Here is a 21,111-nt window from a genome sequence, read left to right as displayed (position 1 = left end):
TGTATACAGAATAAATAAATAAATAAATAAATAAATAAATAAATAAATAAATAAATAAATAAATAAATAAAAATAGAAAAAGGGAAATGTGGTATTCTAATTGTACTGAAATGTGATTTTGATTGTATGTTAATAAATAAAGTTGCCCAGGGGTCAGAGCTATTAGAGCCATAGACAGAGTGTGGCGGTGGTGGCACATGCCTTTAATCCCATAGATCTCTGTGTATTCAGGGATACAGCCAGCATTGGAGACATATGCCTTTAAGACCTGGGGGGCTGTACATACAGACAGTGACGAGGCAGTCACGTGTTTGGGTTTACAACCAATGAGAAGGCAGAACAAAATACTATGAAAAGACGAACAAACAGGAAATAGCTCTCTTTTCGGGAAGCTAGGAGCTTGCAGGAGGAAGGGTGAGATTTTAGCTCTGAGCTCTGACCTCTCGGCTTTCTCTTTTACATTGGTTCTGTGTTTCTTATTTAATAAGACGGTTGGTTACATCTACAAAGTGGCACAGTGCTGCGAAGTAGATTTAGCTTTTGCTCAAAAAAAGGGTTAAGAAACACAGTAAACTCAGCCGAGGCAGGTCCAGTCCCCTCCTCCCTGTGAGCAAAGTATACCAGCATAGGCCCCAGGCTCCAATAAGCCAGCCCATGTACCAAGGATGGGTCCCGGCTCCACTGCCTGGGAGCCTCCCAAACAGTTCAAGCTAATCAACTGTCTCACTTATCTAGAGGGCCTTGGTCCAGTTCCATGGGGGCTCCTCAGCCATTGGTTCATAGTTCATGTGTTTCCACTAGTTAGTTTGGCTATTTGTCCCTGTGCTTTTTCCAGTCATGGTCTCAATATCTCTTGCTCAGACAATCCCTCCTCTCTCTCACCGTTTGGACTCCCAGAGCTCCACTTGGAGCCTCGACGGGGGAATCTGTGGCTGATATGTGAAATTAAGTTAATTATAAAATAAAAATATTAAAAAAAAAAAGAAACAGTAAAAACAGACTCAGACAGAAAGGCCTCTACACAGGTTACAGAGTATTTCAAAGATAGGCTTAGGCTTGAGAGAGAAAAGAGAAAATATACAGCCTTAAATTATAGATTTAAAATAATAAAGTCCTTAAAAAGGGGAGTCAAGAATATAAAGATAGGACTGGAGAGATGGCTCAGTGGTTAAGAGCACTGACTGCTTTTCCAGAGGTCCTGAGTTCAATTCCCAGCAACCACATGGTGGCTCACAACCACCTGTAATGAGACCTGGTGCTCTCTTCTGGCCTGCAGGGACACACGTGGGCAGAACACAGTATACATAATTAACAAATAAATTTAAAAAAAAAAAGAATATAAGGATAATGAGCCACATGAGGATGGAAAGTAGGGGGTTCGGATTATGTATGTTGTTGTGTTTCCTTTGGATTTTTTGACTGTTAATGAGCTAGGGGACTGCTAGGTTAAACCAACTTATGTATTTAAAAAATATCTTGACTTCAAAATTTGAGTCTGGGGATGTGCTGCTTTGGAAAGGAGGTTCTGCTTTTGTTTCCACAGAAGGTGAGCATCTATGGATTAATTCCAGGATTGGCAAGATCAGGTTTGATTAAGGAAGACCCATGAAAATCCTGACTACAGACATGGAAAAATAAACCTAAAGCAACTACAATACACATGATGTATATTTTAGCTGCTTAAACATAAAACAAAAAATTATCTTTGGCTGGCTTGTGTACAATACAGTTTATATTTATATTAATACAGATATATATGTTACTTTTAAAAGTTTATATATTGCTGGGCAGTGGTGGTGCATGCCTTTAATCCCAGCACTCAGGAGGCAGAGCCAGACGGATCTCTGTGAGTTCAAGGCCAGCCTGGTCTATAGAGCAAGTTCCAGGACAGCTAGCACTGTTACACAAAGAAACCCTGTCTTGAAAAACAAAAACAAACAAACAAAAAACAACAACAACAGTTTATTTATTTTCAGAACAAGGGGACCAGACACCAATAAAAATGAATGGCCCAGATGATCCAGCATTTCAGAGCACCTCTATTGCAGTTTTCTGAGTTCTGCATGCAGAACAGCTTCAAGGCTGCTGGCTGAGATGAGCCAGCCTCACAGACTACTCCAGTCAGGGCTTGACCATAATCCTAAGTTTTCTCAGGGCCCCCCAAAGATTATTAGCACCCCCAATCAACAGGAAGTAGCCTAGAGAATTACACCCACATTCCCAAAATATTGGTTATAAATGTTTGTTTTCACTTAAGGGAGGTTGGTTACAAATTGTTATTGGTCCTAGTCACTCTCTTTCTAAAACAAAGGGGGATATGATATAGAAACGATGGGGGTGGGAGGGAAGGGTAGATTATTGAATCTACTTTAACTCAAAAAACAACTATTAATCTTATATATTTTACATTAGTATGGATTTTGGTTTATTGATAAAAATTTAAAGTTAATTTTGTTATACTTATATATTTCTACTCTTGCTTAGGGTATTACGTTTATGCAGCTCATTTAAAAATGAAATATATAATTAAGAAATCCAGATTAATAGTCATTTATAATAGCAAATTTATAGTCATTAGGTATGTTTTCAAGATCATATAGAGATGTATTTCAGATAAGCAATCTTCAAACACTTCAAAGACCTACAGAATATGTCATTTAAAATATTTTATTTATTTTTTTGGTTTTTTGAGACAGGGTTTCTCTGTGTAGCTTTGTGCCTTTCCTGGAACTCACTCTGTAGCCCAGGCTGGCCTCGAACTCATAAGAGATTCGCCTACCTCTGCCTCCCAAGTGTTAGGATTAAAGGCATGCACCCAGTTCTTAAAATATTTTAAAAACAGACTTTTTTCAACAGTGAGACCCTCTGCTCCTGGCAGCACCAATTACTTCAAAGAGAATGATGGGCATTGAAGAAACTCCATGTGGAGTTTGCTTTATGGCAAAAGCTAGTCATGCGGGCAAATAAACTGCCCTTGCCGCAACTGCTGACAATAAGTATGCTGCCCAACCTGGAAAAGCAGGACACAGAGACTGCTGAACTTTGCCAAGACAGCGTAGGACAGCCCCTCAAATTTTCCGGCTTTTGTAAAAAGTCTGTCAGATATTCTAGGCCTATAAGCCAAAGTTGGATGCCCGAAAGTTACAGAGAAACTTTGGGTAACTGTCAAGGCAGTCAGATATTTCTGTCATTTCTAGAGTTTTGGAATGCACTTCCTATTTACTTAGATATTATATCCTTCTTGGGTCTTTGATGGAATTGAAGACTAAATAGTTATAATTATAGTTTTCTTTAGTTATAATAGAAAGTAAATTAGACACAAAACTTTAGACTCACGAAAACAGGAAAGATATTTTAATTTTACCAAATACAAATAGCCCAGATATTGTAACTGTAATTCTTGCTTGATAACTGTTTTATGTAATTTTATTACGTTAAAGTTATAAACTTTCCTTTTTGATTAGACAGAAATGGGGAAATGTTGTTGAACAATCCTCTTCTACATTATGAATGTGTATTACTCTCACTTGCTAATAAAAAGCTGACAGGCCAATAGCTGGACAAGAAGTTAGGCAGGAAAGCCAGACTAGGAGAACTCTGGGAAGAGGAAGGGTGGGGTCAGGAGTCGTGAGCCAGACACAGAGGAAGCAAGATGAGAATGTTCTGAGAAAAGGTACCAAGTCACGTGGCTATAGATAAGAATTATGGGTTAAGTGTAAGAGCTAGTTAGTAATAATGCACTGGCTGAGCATTTATAATTAATGTTAAGCCTCTGACTGGTTATTTGGGAACTGCCAGGCAGGAGAGAAACGTCCAGGTATATGCCATTATTTTACCATTGTAGATATGTTGCCAGTCCAGTAATTGTGGTTCATAGGCTTTACAGCTGGGTAGGACTACCCAGTGCTGCTCTTCCTTGGCAGCCTGCACAGCACTGATACTATGACAGCCATTCCCCAGGGAGGAGGTTTCTAGATCAGTTCCATTACTCCAAGTTCTATCTGAGGTGTATCAAGTCTTCAGGAATGACAGACAACCAGGGCAACAGCAAGAGCCTATATTGTTTTGTCTCTTGGAAGTCCCTTACTCAACAAGTTGAGAGGGGTTTCTCATGCATAGTATTAGGGTTTTTGTTAGATAGTCCAAGGCTCTTTCAGGAATCATCATTGCCCCAAGTGACACAACTTCTTTAAACAATCCTCCCACCCCCACCCCGTGTGTGTGTGTGTGTGTGTGTGTGTGTGTGTGTGTGTGTGTACATTTATGTGGTGGTTTGAAGGAGGATGGCCCCCACAGACTCATAGATTTGAATGCTTGGTCACCAGGGAATGGAACTATTAGAAGGTGTGGACAACATTTGTTGGAAGAGGTATGTCACTGGGGGTGGGCTTTGAGGTTTCAAAAGCCAAACCCAGGCCCAGTGTGTCTATCTGAAATATACTTAGTGTTACTTAACCTTCCTCCCCAGGTAAAGGACCCCCCCATTTTCCAATCTCTCCATTTTATATTTTGTATGATTCATTTGGGTGCTGACTGCTTCCATTTGAATGTAAGCTCTAGAACAGACCTTGTCCATCTTATTTACTTATTCACAAAGAAGACTTTCTACCTTTGCCAAATAAGTTGGCCCTACTGTAAACAACCCTACTCATGTAGTTCAGTTTAACTTAAAATAAATGCTAACAGTTATTCAAATTTCAGTGTCAAGATGCAAATGTTTACATTCATGTAATTTTATATATATCTAGCAAAATCAAAACCGTGAAACAAGTTTAACTTTTAATTTATTAGAACCCAGTAAGATTTTTAAAAGCAGCGTTCCTGTCAAATTAACACTTAATTCAGGGCAAAAATACATTAAAACAAAACAAACAACCCTAATTCTTAAGGCAGAAGTAAAACACTGTAAACAAAACAAAATACCATGTCTAATACAGACTGTAGAATGTCACAATTTAAAGAGATCCACATAGTACTTTACAGCACTACAATGTTAATACAGTCAGAAATATCAGTTGGTCCAACATTCCCCAGTTTATAAAATGTCTAGGCTGCTAAATGAAGTTTTTGCTGTGTATCGATAGTTACCATACAACCAACTGACCATTTTTATGACAATGGAATTGGCAGGAGACCTTATGCTTTTGTCTATCCAGTTCTACAATATCAAGTATGAAGTATCTCTAGGCATTTGTAGATTTGGCTCCTCCTGCTAACTGCTGTGGATGTGCATCACTCCCTTTGACTACATTTTAATATAGTCATCATACTTTTTTACCGGAGGCTTGACTTTACTGACAACCGAAGTATGAACTGTTTGGTTTCTTGGTGTGTGTATTAGAGTCTCTGTGTGCACAAGCAGTTACGTGCGGGCAGGTGTAGGTGCATATATAGGAAGGCCAGAGGTCAACCTGTGTGTGTGGGGTGTTCCTCACAAGCTGTCCCTTACTGGGTCCTGGAACTTGCTAATTAGGCCAGGATGGCTGGCCAGCGAGCTCCACGGACCCATCTGTCTCTGCCTCCTCAACACTGGATAATCTGATATAGTGGAAAAACAAATTTTAATAAATCACTCCATCTTTTCCTGGCCATTAAGTAACTTTGGACTGAATTATAAGAACTTAAGTCTCTCAGTAAGTGAACAATCATTTCTTCTATAGATTAGTATTTTGAACAGAGCCTTAGTGTGGGGGCTTTTCATGTGTGTTTACTTTGTTGTCATTTTCAGTGCTGGGAATCAAACCTAGGCCTCACACCACTGAGCCATATCACTCCCAGTAGTTCATGTTTATGTACAATTAAAGCAGCCCTTCTAAAAAACGGGGTTTACAGCCTTACATTCCCCCCTTATCATCAATACCTTTCATTTTTAGGGAACACTAAAAAAAATTAAAAGTGCTTGAAACCAGAAAAGAAGGATTAGCTAGCTTATACATCCTAATGAAATAACGGCAAAAGACACAATACACTGAAAATAATTCAGTAAGTCTAGCAAATGAGCTTGGTGGGTTCTTAACTAACATGAATTACAAATATTCATTTTTATTACAAAGTTTTCGGCTATTTCAATAAAACAGCTGTAGACTTCACAGTACTTCTATTCATCCATTCCTTAATAAAAACCTGTTAAAGTCCCTTACTTAGTAGTCCTGGAAAAGTCTAATCAAATACAATCATTAAAACTACTAGAAAGGCTTTGCTGTACTGATCGCAGCCTCATTTCAAGGTGGATTTCGTCCCTTTCAGGATCTGTCATGTAAACGGTGAATATACTCACCAGATTCAACTCTGAAAATATAACCAATTTTAGCCAGTGCTGACTACAGTTAAACAGTACTGGCATTACTTGAAAAAATAAAAATTCATTGTCAATCATGCATTCCGCAACTTCAAGAACTAAGTAAGGAATAACATAAATATTGTTATGATGACTTGGACTTTCCTTGAGTAAAATAAAAGGAGCAGGGAGGTCATTCTGTACACACATTGCCCACTGTTTGGCATCTAGGTCCCCACCTTTGTGTGTAACTATTCTAGTGTAACTCTTTAAAGAGTGTGAAATGAGGGGCAGTAGAGGACACCTGGGGGGGCGGGTAACAAAAACGTATTAGTGTTTAGAGTTTTCAGCTGAGTAACTAACTTCTCACTGCCATTACACTATGTGCAGCATATAACCTGTACAAACATTTGTTCCCGTTTGTCTTTTTGTGAAAAAAAATTAGGTTCAATAAAATGTGAAATTTACATTAGTTTGCTTTAAATGCAAAGATTAACTGTTTTTGGCTCAGCTGTGTTGTAACCAAAAAAGTATCTGCTTTGATAATACAATATGAAAAAGTTCACATATGTACATTGGTACATTCCTTCATTAAAATTTCCTTAAATCTATCTCAATGTATCTTTACAACTGATACGACGACTGATCTTTACAACAGAAGTCAAAATTGACAAGTAGAGATGATTCACTGCGCAGCACTTTGGGTTTTGAGCATCCCTTAGACTTAAAGGACATCATTGAAGCGCTGTTTGCCATAGTCTGCAGGATCCATCTGAAGCTCTCGTTCTTCATCATCTGCAAACAAAATAATATATATCAAGAACAGGGTCCAAAGTTGCCGCAGCCAGACAGCTTCACACTGTCTCCAGGTTTTCAGCTTTACCGCAATCTTTCTACTTTCTTCTCTGTTATCTGAACTGTACTGTTTCTTGGCCCATGGCTGAAGAGTGAAAAGTCGATCACTACTCTGCGAGACTTAATTTCAACAAACATTCTGAGTTGGGCATGGTGGCTCACACCTGTAATCCCAGCACTAGGGCAGAATTGGAGGCAGAAGGATCAGGAGTTCAAGACTTGGACTACATAGAGAGCTTGAGGTTAACCTGGGCTACATGAGACCTATCTCAAAGAAACAAAACATAGCAACCATCCTCAACCTAAAAAGAAAACAAGAACCATCTCTGACATGTATGTACAGACAAATGTACAATAGATAGAGCTAACAAAACGTTAGGAATCCCCAGGACTGAAGAGCTAGTGTTGTGCATGAGGTCAGACTTTCAGGTCATTCCTAACTCCAGGGCCAGTTCCAGGATGGCCGAAGGCTATTGGAGACACTCTCAAAAACCCACCACCATCATCTCAAATTATAAAGATAATCTATAGTGGTCATGAAAAAAATCAGAAAATAAGAGCATATAAGTTCTCAGTCCCAACACAGAACACTTCAGTGAAGTTCTCTACAAATAGCTTTCTCTTGACTTTTTAAATGTAGCACACTAACCAAAACTTAACTCTTCCTTAGAAAAAACAAAACAAAACAAAAACATATTTGTTAGCCCCTCAAAGCCTCTTTGAACAGCTGTATTAAATGACTAATGAGTGCCTTGCAGTAATGACTTCTCTGGCTATAGTCTCCTTATATGTCAGCTGCCCTTTTTGTGCTGTTGGTTTATCTCAATAACAAGCCCTTTAAAAAAAATAAAAAAATTAAATATAACTGCTCAAAATAACTAAAATTATGTTACAATAAGAATGAGAGGAAGAGCCAGGTGGTAGTGGCACATGCCTTTAGTCCCAGCACTTGGGAGGTAGAGGCAGGCAGATCTCTGTGAGTTCAAGGCCAGCCTGGGCTACAGACTGAGTCCAGGACAGCCAAGGCTACAAAGAGAAACTCTGTCTCCAAAAACGAAAAACAAGGCCGGGTGGTGGTGGCGCAAGCCTTTAATCCCAGTACTCGGGAGGCAGAGCCAGGTGGATCTCTGTGAGTTCGAGGCCAGCCTGGGCTACCAAGTGAGTTCCAGGAAAGGCGCAAAGCTACACAGAGAAACCCTGAAAAAAAACCAAAGAAAAAAAGAAAACCAAAAACCAAAGAAGAAGAAAAGAATGAAAAGAAGTTTAAGTAGAGCCCTAGGAGGTGGCTCTCTTTGTTCAATGCCTCATTTTATTATTTATTTTTTGGTATCTCCCATGATTTATTGAATACCATACTGAAAATGAAGAGCAGAGTGCCTGCATGCTTTTGTATGTACTATTGTGAAGTGGTATTTGCTCCGCTCATGACCTTAGGCTATATGGCCGGAAGGAGGTGGTGCTGCTTGCCATTGTACAGGACCTCTTGAAAGGAAAGGGAGAGGGGGTCACAAGGTTCCTTCTCTCTGTTTCCTGCTTCCTGGTGTGATCAAACGCCAGGTGGATTTGCTCCCGGACAGATCAGAGGATGACTTCAGCTGTCTACTCAGTTCTGTGTTCATGAGCGTATTTCCTCAATTTATATCCTAATAAATTCCCTAATAGTCCTTAAGCAGACTCCTGTGGAATTGTCCCTTTACTATTGGAAAGCTGAAAAATCATACACTGGACCATTATAAATTAGGGATCATCTTTGAATCTTAATTATACTGAATTAAAGTTTTTTTATTAATTCTTTTTGAAAATTTCATACATGTATTTTGATCATATTGACTCCCACTCCCCACCTCAACTCTTCCCAGATCCAACAGTTTGTTTTTGAGACAATTTTACTATGTAGCTCAGGATGGCCTTGAACTCACAATCTTCCTGTTTCAACCTTCCATGTGCTATCTTGATCTTTTAAGACAAACAAGCCAACTTTGTACCATATTCTTAAAACTGATTACTTTTTTGTTTTTTAGGAGGGAGTGCTAATGGACTGAACTTGTCAAGTGCTCTACCACTGAACTACATCCTCAGCCTGTTTATATATGTTGGCTCATCCGTTTTTCATCTGTTTTGTAGTGCTACACATGTACCCAGGGCTCTGCTCACTGTGCCATCCCCCTAGACTGCTTTTACTTTTTGAGACAGCATCTCACTAAAAGTTGCACAGGCTGGTTTTGAACTTGCAATCCCCTGTCCTCTGTCTACACAAGAGCTGGGATTAGAGGCCTGTGCCACCAGGCCTTGCTTGATGATCACATATCTCTAAAGTAAAATGCACCAGGATCTATTATAACATTTGTAAAGGCTTAAGTTATACTATATTCACATTTGTGTGTTATAATTATGAAAATCACTTTCTTATAAAAAACAAAATCGAAAACCACACTTAGAAAAAAATATACCAAAACTATCTTTGGTTTTAAAAGGGGAAAGAATCATGGACACTTTTCCAGAATGCCCTCTGGAGAACCTAAGTTATGAGGCCTCAATCTATGCCTTTGAACACATCTTCCAAGACATTAGTAATTAAATGAAGACAATCACTATGGAGCAATGGAACATTTTGAGAAAGTCAACACAAAAGTTATTGCAGAAAAAATGTTGTTACTTTTCTGAATTTTTATATGAATAAATACAAAGAGAAAATGAGATAAAAGCAAAGGTTCTAGGAACAGAAAACACTGAAATTTGTTATTGGATCAAAACACAGTCTAGTTCCTATTCTTTGGACCTGCATTGTACCTTCTCAGTACAACAAGAACTGTCCTATTTCAGAATAAAATGACATACCTGCAGTTTCTGTTTGCAAAGTCCTCTATAAATATGAAGTTAGGTAAACTAAATCTATGCTCTTTACTTGTACATGTGTGCACATTGTAACTAAGGACTAATCTCAGGGGCTGGACAAGCACTCTACCACTGAGCTCCAGTCCCACTTTAGCACAATTTTGATATGATGCTTATACACTGACTTCAAGAATTTCACAGGCCTTAACCATGAGGAAACAACCAAGGAAATATAACCAGAGAGATACCCATCATTTGTGATGTCAGTGATGTAAGAAAGGACTAGCAGCTAAAAAGCTCCTCAGACACTGAGGCCCCACAAAGTCACAAGCTCACCCACAGGGCAGAGGACAACTATCTTTCAAAAGGAAGCAATCCAGAGAGAAAATTCTAGCTTTTCTTTTATTTAAAAAAATTATTGAGCAAACACTTAGACAGTGCTTTATAGAATGAAGTACTCTGTTTTAAGTGCTGATTGATATCATATAGTCAATACAACTTCTGCTAGATAAGTACATGTACTTCTGCTTTATAGTTGTGGGAATTATGAGAGAGAATTAGAATCCAGGCTTTTCATCACTGGGATGAAATACTTGGCTAAGCTTCTGTATATAAACAGTGCTTACTGTTTATTGTTTACAAATAAACTGGGAACTTCTTTGCGATTAAAGAGTAAAGGAAATTTACAAATTTTTACCTTCTTTTAAAAAAGATTTTTATTTTTGACCTGGAAAGATAGTTCAGCAGTTAAGAGCACTTGCTGCTCTTCCAGAGGTCCTGAGTTCAGTTCTCAGCACCCCCAACAGGTGGCTTACAATTATCTGTAACTCTAGTACCAGGAGATCTGATGACAAAGACACACACAAACCACACACACTTAAAAATAAGAAATCTTTAAAAATTTTATGTATGTGAGAGTTTTGTCTGTGCCCAACCTACATGGGCTGGAGGCCAGAAGAGGATGTTGGATCCCCTGGAACTGGAATTACAAATGGCTGTGAACTACCATGTGGATGTTGGGCATTGAACCCAGGTCCTCTGAAGAACAGCTGAGCCATCTCTCCAGCCCCAAGTTTCTACCTTTTTCTTTTTCTTTTTTTTTTTTTTTAAGATTTATTTATTATGTATACATTATGCCTGTGTGTCAGAAGAGGGCACCAGATCTCACTATTGATGATTGTGAGCCACCATGTGGTTGCTGGGAATTGAACTCAGGACCTCTGGATGAGCAGCCAGTGCTCTTAACCTCTGAGCCATCTCTCCAGCCCAAGTTTCCACCTTCTTATAAGAATAAAGAATGAAATCCCGCTGGGCAACGGTGGCACACGCCTTTAATTCCAGCACTTGGGAGGCAGAGGCAGGTGGATCTCTTTGAGTTTGAGGCCAGCCTGGTCTATAGAGTGAGTTCCAGGATAGCTGGGGCTACACAGAAAAACCCTGTCTTGAAAAGCAAAGCAAAGCAAAACAAACAAAGAAAAAGAATAAACTAAAAGATTTGTTATCTATCAGAGGCAGTGTTTCCAGAGTTACTCTTTTCAAATTTTTATACTAATGCAAATAAATTATTTCCTTTAGGATACTCTAAGAATTTGAAATAAAAATGTCATTATTATCAACACAGGAAAATGAGGCCTTATTTAATTCTATAAGCCAACACTGGAGGTAGCAGTAATAGTGCTGACTCCAGTGTCAGTATGCACGAACAGAGTAAGGCTGGAATGCTTTAGCTTCCTATTGGCCAAAGCTGCCATTTCCCAATCCTGACTTGTTTGAGATCCCAGTCAGAGTGTATTTAACAGAATCTAGGCTTCAGCTGGAGTCTCTAACCCTTTATACCTCATGCCTCAAGAAACTGATCCCCACTCAGCAGAGCAGACCATGCCTGAAGAACCTTACCGATGCTTCTGAAGGCTCTCCTTCCTCCTCCTTTCTTTGTCTTGGTGCTGGAGAGATTGCTCAGCAGTAAGAGCACTAGCTGCTCTTCTAGGGGACCCAGGTTCAATTCTCTGTACCTACATGGTGGCTCACAACCATCTGTAACTCCAGTTCCAGGGGATACAACACCCACTTCTGTTCTCTTCTGGCACCAGACACACAAGCAGCCAAAACAGACACACACATAAAATATCGAAAAACTTAAAGCAAAAGAAAAGGGGTGGTTCTGTAGCTCAGAATAGCCTGGCGCTCTCTCTGTTATCCTGTCTCAGCTTCCTGAGTGCTGGGATTATGTGTGTGGGCCACCATGCTCAGCCACACTTCAGGGTTTGTTTGTTTTTATTTTTGGTCATAAGATTCCAACAGTGGCAAAAATATTTCTCTTTCTTGAGTTTGGGAGTAGAGTGCCTCAGGCATTTTGAAATCAGAATTGTATGAGGGCCACATTTTAGTTCTAGATGACAAAACTGCACAGAATATCTATGTGATTTAACTCTAAGTCCAACACGTGGTTTTGTCCTCCAGCCCCCACTACTCACTCAATTTTAAGACCTGCTTGGGCTGTAAAAGCATTATAATTATACTGACACAGTGACAAAATGATTTCAACTCTGCCAATTCTGACCTTGCAATAACACCTGGAATCTAACTTGTTAAGTTGTGGCTAAGTCTCCCTACCTCCCCTGCCCTTTGGACAGTTAATAATGAACCTAATCTTACAAATACTTCTGAAATTATTTTAGGTCTTTAAAATACTTCCGTTATAGTCAGTTTATTCAATTTATTTCCCTTTACTGGGGCTGCTGTTCCTGCTTATTTCTGATCTGTGATGAGTCTCTACTATTACTAGTGGATACCAAATAAGATAAACATTAAGTAGCAACTCTCAACTCAAGTAAGATTTACTTGAAAATACTGAAGTAAAAAATTTAGAACTGGGGATGTGGCTTAGTTGGTAGAGTGCTCACCTACTACCTGTGAGGCCCCGGGTTTCTCCCCCAGCACCACAAAAGCTGGATGTGTTGGCATATGCTTGTGATTCAGCACTTGGGAGATGGAGGCAGGAGGATCAAGAGTTCAAGGCTGCCCTCAACTATATACCAAGGGTGAGCCTGGGTTACAAGAGATCCTAAGGGGGGAAAAAACCACCTCCCTACTTCACTGAAAATACCTTAGGCCTCTTACATTCCTTAGAACCAATGAATTTATTTTATTTTATTTTTTACTTATTGTGTGTGTGTGTGAGTGTGTGTGTGTGTGTGTGTGTGTGTGTGTGTGTGTGTGTGTGTGTGTGTAAGGAAAAGCACAGCAGTAATAAGAAATGGATGTGGGGATGATACAAGAAGGAGAGAGAAGTCACTGAAGATAAATCTCTCATGTGCATAAAACCGATACAAATATTAAATGAAATTCTGTGATTAAAAATCATCAGGCTCAAAACAGGCAAAAATGTAAGAATTATTAATAATACTTGAAATTAACCATCTCATAAAAAACCTCAAAATTATTTAGTTAAACGATAGAGATCCTTAAGGGGGACAAAAACTCCTCCAAGTGCAAACAAGCAAGCTGTGACCAGTTGAAGAGCATTCATCCAGTCGGTGACAAGAACAGAGCCCATGAGAAAGCCCAGCATTGGCAGTCAGTCAGTCAGTAGCACGCTGTGGCCCTGAGTACAAACGTTATGGGGGAGCAGGCACAACAAAGAACACAACTAAAGTGAAAGGTAAAACAAGTGAAAATTCCTGTTCCTCACGAGTTTACAATCTGATTGGTGACATGACAGGTGCATGAAAAAAGGCATCACGCGTTACAGATAAAGACAAACAAATATAATCCAATAAAATCACAAAAGCAATGAGAAAAGGAAAACTTTATGAGAGAAGGATGAGATGATGTCCTAATAGAACTTCCAGTACCTATTAATCTCCCCCCCCCTTTTTTTTTTTTTTACAAATAACTATATTTATACCCAAACCAGAGTGGACCACAAAATAATGCCTAGGGAGTCAGATCACTAGCTTTTTCCTTTTATACTAACTATATAGTATTCCAGGGCAATTATATTATTTTCTAAGTTTAAAAAAATAATTCTTGTCTTGAACCTAAGTAAAATTTATAACTATAAAAAGAAGTAAGAAATCAAAACTGGTTACCCCAGAAAACTCATGCATTGTATTACAAAAATCTTATATTTTATACCCTAAGATCATAGGCAACTTTAATAGAAAAGACTTTAAAACTCCATAAATACTACTGAACACAAGCAGGCAGAAAAGAATCCCAAAGCCTCATTACAGCACAGCAGTGTGGTCTGAGCCATGCACGCAGGTAAGATTCTAAACTTTCACCACGTTAAAAGCTCAGAAGCAATAGTTAACAAGAAAAAATGTGTTGAATCTGTGTATTAAACATGAAGCTAAATCTTACAAACCCTGCATTAAATATAAAGGTTAAAGTTCTCAGAACACTTTGCCTTGTCATGTCCGATCAGCAGCAGAGTAAATTTCTGTTCCTTAAGGAGACCATTTCCGTTGTGGCTTTGCTTTAACAAAAAGGCTGTCTGGGCAATACTTGTATATACTTACAATCATAAGTATTCTCCAATGAGATTTAAAAAAAGATACTTTGTGGAAGTATTTGCCTTAGCCTAGAGTCATTTCAAACAATTTAATCGTAAAAATTTTGAGGACTCAGCATTTCAAATTATCACTACATCAATAATATATATATATATATAAGACAATCTAAAAATGAAAATAAAGACCCTTCCAATTACTCATAGCTAAACGTTTACTATCATAAAATAGTTCTCAAAACTGAAAAATTACACAGAATCTCTTGAGTTAAGATTAAGCTACTGCTATGATTGTAAGTGGGGGAAATTCTACACAAATTCAACCAAAAACCTAAAAGGTGAGTTTCACGGTCACAGCATGGAAGCCAGGCCACGCTCACCTTGGACGTCTTCCTCTCCACCATCACCATCTTCTTCCTCATTGTAAGCCAGCTCAGCCTGCTTGTCTGCCTCATACTCACCTACGTTACCATCATCCCCATTATAATCCGCCAGTTTAGAGCCATGCTGCGGATCAACAGGGGATTCATTTTCATCAAAGAATCGGCCTGTGAAGTAGGTAGAGGATTAATTCAAGAGTAAAGAGCAGAAAAGAAGGGACCTATACTGAAGACAGATGAGAAAGTAGGTAAGGGAAACCCAGCAACTTTCAGGTACTGGTCACAAAAGAACACATTTTATGAAGATTATACAAAGGTAATTAAGAATGAAGACTCAAAATACCTTTAAAAAAATAAGTTTAATGATCATACTTCAAGAGAATAGTGGGCTGAGTAGCAGCAACTCTATCCCTGCTTGTACCCCCAAATAAAATTTTTTCAACGATTTCGCTTCTGTGTTTAGTGTTTCCTGTTAAGATATAATGTTGTCTGCAGGTGGTGGTGGCGCACATCTTTAATCTTAGCACTTTAATCTTAGCACTTAGCAGAGGCAGGAGTATCTCTGAGTTCAAGGTCAGCCTGATCTACAGAGCAAATTCCAGGACAGCCAGGACTACAAAAAGATTAATGTGTTTTTGTTTTTGCTTTGTTGAGAGAAAGTCTGTGTAGCTCAGGTTGGTGATTTGAAAGTTTTCTTAAAGAAAAGGATGCCATGTTTAGACTATCCTTTCTAATGACCTACAACCTCTCTCTCTTCCTCTCTCCCCCCTTCCTTTCTTCCTTCCTCTTCTTTCTTTCTTTCTTTCTTTCTTTCTTTCTTTCTTTCTTTCTTTCTTTCTTTCTTTCTTTCTTTCTTTCTTTCTTTCTTTCTTTCTTTCCTTCCTTCCTTCCTTCCTTCCTTCCTTCCTTCCTTCCTTCCTTCTTTCTTTCTTTCTTTCTTTCTTTCTTTCTTCCTTTTTTTTTTTTTTTTTTTTTGAGACAGGGTTTCTCTGTGTAGCCCTGGTTGTCCCTGTCCTATATACCAGGCTGGCCTAAAAAACTCAAGAGTTCTGCCTGCCTCTGCCTCCTGAGTGCTGGGATTAAAGGCATATGATTTCATTACTGTAAGTACTGGTTGAAAGTGACATTTTAGGGAGAGAGTAAATATAATACACACTTGAAATTTGTAGTTATTTACTGCTATATATCATTCATGACTAATTTGAGACTCTTTTTAAAGCTAAGTTCTCTTTGCTGTAAGACAAACACCATCTGAAGGCTACTTCAAACTCTTCTAGTAACACTGACTTGCCACAGCCACGAACATTTAAGGAAGTAGGGCAGACAGTACACATCAGATCCTTCCTAGTTTGCCTTGAAAAAAACCCTAGGTTATCCCTTCCTATCTCCTAGGTCAGGATTTTTAAATGTCAATGGAGCTTAAGGAAGTTGGTCTATGTCAAATCATTATACACTTTCATAACACTGAAAATTCAAGAAGGGTAATAAACACAGTACCTCACGGAAAAAGCTGTTTAATTACTGGACATTAAAAGCACAAATGGGGCCAGTGAGATGGCTCAGCAGGTAACGGGCCGTCTTCTGCCCTGCCTGACTCTCTCTCCCTGATACACAAATACACGCATTCCAAAGTGTAAAAGTAGACACTCCAGGTACAGTAAGATCTAATCCACAAACAGACGAGGGCTGGGAGTCAAGTTTAGTGTTAGACCACTTGTCTAGAATACAAAAGGCAGATCTCTGAGTTCAGGGCCAGCCTGGTCTATAGAGCTAGTTCCAGGACAGCTAGGGCTGTTACACACAGAAACCCTGTTTAGTGCTAATAATCTTACACCAAAAAATATAAAATGAAAACATTAGTTGTATATTAAGTATGATTATGTATTAAATAAATAATTTCATTGCTTATCTAAAGAAATACAAAATTCAAATACTGATAGGACAATTTTTATCAGCATTTAGCAAATGCTTGCTAGGCTGGGAGAACACAAAGTAATACACTCTCACCCTACTGATGTTATCATTTCAGCAGAGAAGGGAGAAAAGTAAACAGCCATTACAGAACAGTGTGACATGCTGTATGTACTAATGAAAGTATGCTCTTGAAGTAGTATGAGAAGAGAAACCGACGTGGACAAGATAGTACAGACATAAACTAGGACTGTACCAAATATGTGACAGTACAACAGAGTTCCAAAACACAAGGAGGAGCTTGCTAAAAGCAGAACAAAGGCATATTAAAGAATATCTCTACTTCCAAGTGACAGTCTTGGGTTTAAAGCTGCTGGTAGGTAGCAGAACACTTGCCTAGCAGGTGCATGACCTGGACTCTGTCCCCCGCAGCTGAGCAGATAACATGTTCCCAAAGCAGCATTCTCAAGCTTTAAGGTACATGTAAAAAGAGGTCTACGTCAGGACCTGCAATCTTCATAGCAATCTGACCAGTGGTTGCTCTTTGTCATCCACCGCCTCTCTGAGAAGTGGTGCTATCTTAGACCATCTCTGGCGGTTCTTTGTACACAGAAAGTATAGTACTAATAATTCTATTATTGAAAATTGTTGACAACGATATAAAAACTTAACAAGACTATCTGGTTATCTGGTTAATCCCAGTACCCAGGAGGCAAAGGCAGACAGATCTCTGTGTTGGAGGCTAGCCTGGTCTACATAGCATGAACCACACAGACAGTTACATGGAAAGACCCTGTCTCAAAAAACAAAAAGCAAAACAAAAAGAGAGAGAGAGACAGAGAGAGAAATTAACAAAGACAAAAACAAATGAGAAAATGATAAGGCTGTGTCATATAAGGTTAATCTTCATTGTCACTTGACTGGATTCAGAGTATGTTCTACACTGATGGAAATAGACCTCTGGATGTGTCTAGGACATTTCTAGAAAAGGTTTACCTGAAGAGGAAGGCCCACCCTGAGTGTGGATAGAACCATCCCAGGGCTAGGGTCTCCGAAAGAAAAAGAGAAAGCTACTAGCACAGCATCCATCCTTTGCCACCTTTTCTGACTGTGATCGGGCCCCTGCCACAGGCCTTTTCCACTATAATGGACTCTGTCTCCTCGAACTATGAGCCAAAATAAACATTTCCCTCCTTAAGTTGTCTTTACAAGATGTTGTGGTCATACCAATGAAAGTAACTAATATAAAATCCAAAAGGAAGAAAATTACAAGGTAAAACTACACTTTAAAATAAACTTTAGTTTAAACTCAATGATGCTCACCCTCTGGAAAACAAAGCTGAATGAAAATAAGAATACTGCTGATGTTATCTGAGTATATAAATGGAAATGGCAGTAAAACTCATAGATCTACAGATCTCAAGACAGCATTTTAAAAAATTAGACTTTTTAAATAAAGGGAAACTTAATCACAAAGGTCAGTTTTACGCTTAAAGAAAAACATTAGATTTAACATTTTAAACACTATCAGAAATGTTGGTGCAAGAAATTTGAGTTAAGAATGATGAAAATAATTCTAGAAAATCATTTCCACAACTGGCAATAAGTATCTTCACAAATCCTTATAAAAAAGAATTGACTGAATGCATGAGCAAATAGTAGCACAAAGCTACAAACTGAGACGTACCAAGCACTCACAATGTAGAGGCAAGTGGGTCTCTGTAAAAGCTAAATTATCTACATACAGTAATAGTTGAAAACACAGCAAAGGCTTGGGGAGATGTCTCAGTGAATAACTGAATAACGTGTTTGCTATGTAAGAGTGGGAACTGGGGTTCAGGGTCCCAGCACCTACCTCATAATTCAGGTGACCACCTGTAATCTCAGCACACAGGTAGCAGAGACAAGATCCCTGAGGCAAGCTGGCCAGCTAAACTAGATGTGATTGATTCAGCCTCAGCAACAGAGAGTGACACAGGAAGATGCCTCATGTTAATTTCAGTTCTCCATATGCATGCACATACATGTGCCAGTACCCTCACGTGCACACATGCAAAAACAAAACACAAGAAAAAAAAAACATTCTAGTTTGAAATAACAAGGAAAAAAGTAAATATACAGTATCTCCTGAACTTAAAGAGCAACAATTTCAGAGAGAATCATAAGACTACCAAAAGCCAAGGAAGTATGGAGTCTTGGATATAAAGATTAAAGATCATGATTAATATTGATATAGTAAACAGGTTTTGTTGAGTAAAATAGTAGTAAACAGTCTCAATTTGCCGGGCGGTGGTGGTGCACACCTTTAATCCCAGCACTTGGGAGGCAGAGGCAGGTGGATCTTTGTGAGTTCGAGGCCAGCCTGGTCTACAGGGCAAGATCCAGGAAAGGCGCAAAGCTACACAGAGAAACCCTTTCTTGAAAAATCAAAAAACAAAACAAAACAAAACAAAAAACCCCAAAACAACAACAACAACAAAAAAAAACCAAAACCAGTCTCAATTCAACATAAATTAAGTTTTCTGAAAACTATTCATTAGAACTTAATAAACTGGGGCTCAGGATATAGAAGCCTACCCTCTATAAGGTCTTGGATTCAAGTCACAACACCTCAAAGAAAAAGAATATAATAACTGTAAGTAAAAATTTTTTGAGGGGAAAAAAAATCCCAACATTTTTAAACTTTAAGGATCAAATCCATTGCAAAACAGTAGTTCTCAAACTCACAGACTCAGATAAACATACTAATTAGAATTGACAGACAGGTGAAATGGCTCAGAGAGTAAAGGAGTTTATTTGTTACATAAGAGGGCAACCTAAATTCAGTCCCCAGAACACAGGAAAAGGTGGAAAGAGAGAACCAACTCCATAAAGTTCTCTCTGGACTCCAGCACATCATGCTCTACAATATATGTCTTCATACATATAAAATAATACTTTAAAGGACAATGTAATACTTTAAACTGACAATGTAAAATTCTGGAGATGTGAAAGCTTCATCCCTACTGGCAAGCTTTCATGGTGCTGGAAGGTGCTATGCAGGTTACTGGAGGAGGAAAGTAATCATCAATCTCATCCAGCCGTGAACCCTGTGAGCTACCATAATGAACGGTCTGGCAAGACAGGCCCACTGCAGCAACAGCGTCATCAACATCATGGGAGTAACCATTTTCTGATTGAGTGCAAGGCCTGCTCCACAAGAAGAAACCACAGCTGGCATTATTATTGGAGCCAAGTACCTGTGGCTACACAGGTCATAGGCCCTACAGGAAAGCCTACAGCTATTATTCTCCTAGACATAGTGCTGAACCCACCCCCAGTGGCTTATCATGATATCCATAGATGAATGCATCTCTCAGCCCTCATCAGTGAAGTTCTGATTTGTAGTAGATGGTGATGAACAAAGATACTCAAACTGGTCAAGGGTCAGAGAATCATACTGCAGAATGCCCAATCCTGAGTGGGATCTGTATAAAGGAACAACACTTCCTTCCAAAGCTCAGGGGTCACTGTAGACGATGGGGAAGAAAGCGTGGAGCCAGAGGTGACCCATGACAACAAGGGAACAGCAGCAGCTTCTGGACAAAACAGGGCAGCTGTTGACAGCACGAACAAGTCCCAACAGGGAGAGGGCAGGTAGGCATCAAGTCCCACCTCTAGTTGAGGAACTCCTGGCAATTGATAACTGCTGGGAAAGGGAGAAATCAATTTTCTTTAAGAGTGTAGTCCCATGGAAAGTCAACCACACTCCAGCAGAAGGCCATATATACAAGAATATTCAGGCGATGTGAAAGACAAAATTGGGTGGGAAGGGAACAAGATGGATCCAAAGAGTATGGGGGTGGTATTGAATATGATCAAAACACGTTGTATGAAATTCTCAAAAACACTGAAATTCATTATTATCTTAAATGAAACAGCGTCTCACTATGATGCTGTGGCTGGCCTAGAACTCACTTTGAAAACTAGGATGACCTCAAAAGTCACAGAGATCTGCCTGTCCCTGCCCCTCAAGTGCTGGGATCAAAGGTGTGTGCCAACATCCCTGTCCACGCCCACCCAAGGTTTAAGAAAGACAATTTAATATGTGAATAATAGACCACAAGGACTACTTCCCCATCCTGGTTGTTCTTTCAACTTGATACAGCTATAGTTATCTAGGAAAAGGGAACTTCAATGAGAAAATGCCTCTACTGGACTACCTGAAAGCACTCTTTTTAATTTAATGACTGGCAATTCAGTCCTTGGAACCCCCAGGGCACAAGAAGAGGACTGACTTTGCCAAGTTGTCCTTGGACCCTCATATGCACACTGTGGCACACACACGCACACACGAAATA

At 39.1% G+C, this 21,111-nt stretch overlaps 1 protein-coding gene across 5 annotated transcripts in view; it reads right to left on the bottom strand.

Moving 5' to 3' along the window:
* Window positions 1-4,767: 4,767 nt before the first annotated feature.
* The window catches only part of Golm2 (golgi membrane protein 2), an 81,419-nt gene continuing 65,075 nt past the window's right edge, over window positions 4,768-21,111 (bottom strand). For 3 of the 5 annotated variants that reach the window (XM_076570474.1, XM_042276095.2, XM_042276096.2), the window contains 2 exons: window positions 14,861-15,028; window positions 4,768-7,072 (listed from right to left, as the gene is read on the bottom strand). In XM_076570474.1, coding sequence (XP_076426589.1) covers window positions 7,002-7,072; window positions 14,861-15,028 — 239 coding nt within the window. In that variant the 3' untranslated portion in view covers window positions 4,768-7,001. The remainder of the gene's footprint in view (window positions 7,073-14,860; window positions 15,029-21,111) is intronic. The other 2 variants (XM_042276097.2, XM_042276098.2) reach the window with 1 other exon arrangement.

The sequence above is a fragment of the Peromyscus maniculatus genome, chromosome 4 (assembly GCF_049852395.1).
Source record: "Peromyscus maniculatus bairdii isolate BWxNUB_F1_BW_parent chromosome 4, HU_Pman_BW_mat_3.1, whole genome shotgun sequence".
In the NCBI taxonomy this organism is placed as follows: Eukaryota; Metazoa; Chordata; class Mammalia; order Rodentia; family Cricetidae; genus Peromyscus; species Peromyscus maniculatus.
Note: the sequence above shows the minus strand (reverse complement) of the source record. Positions and strands in the feature narration are given on the sequence as shown.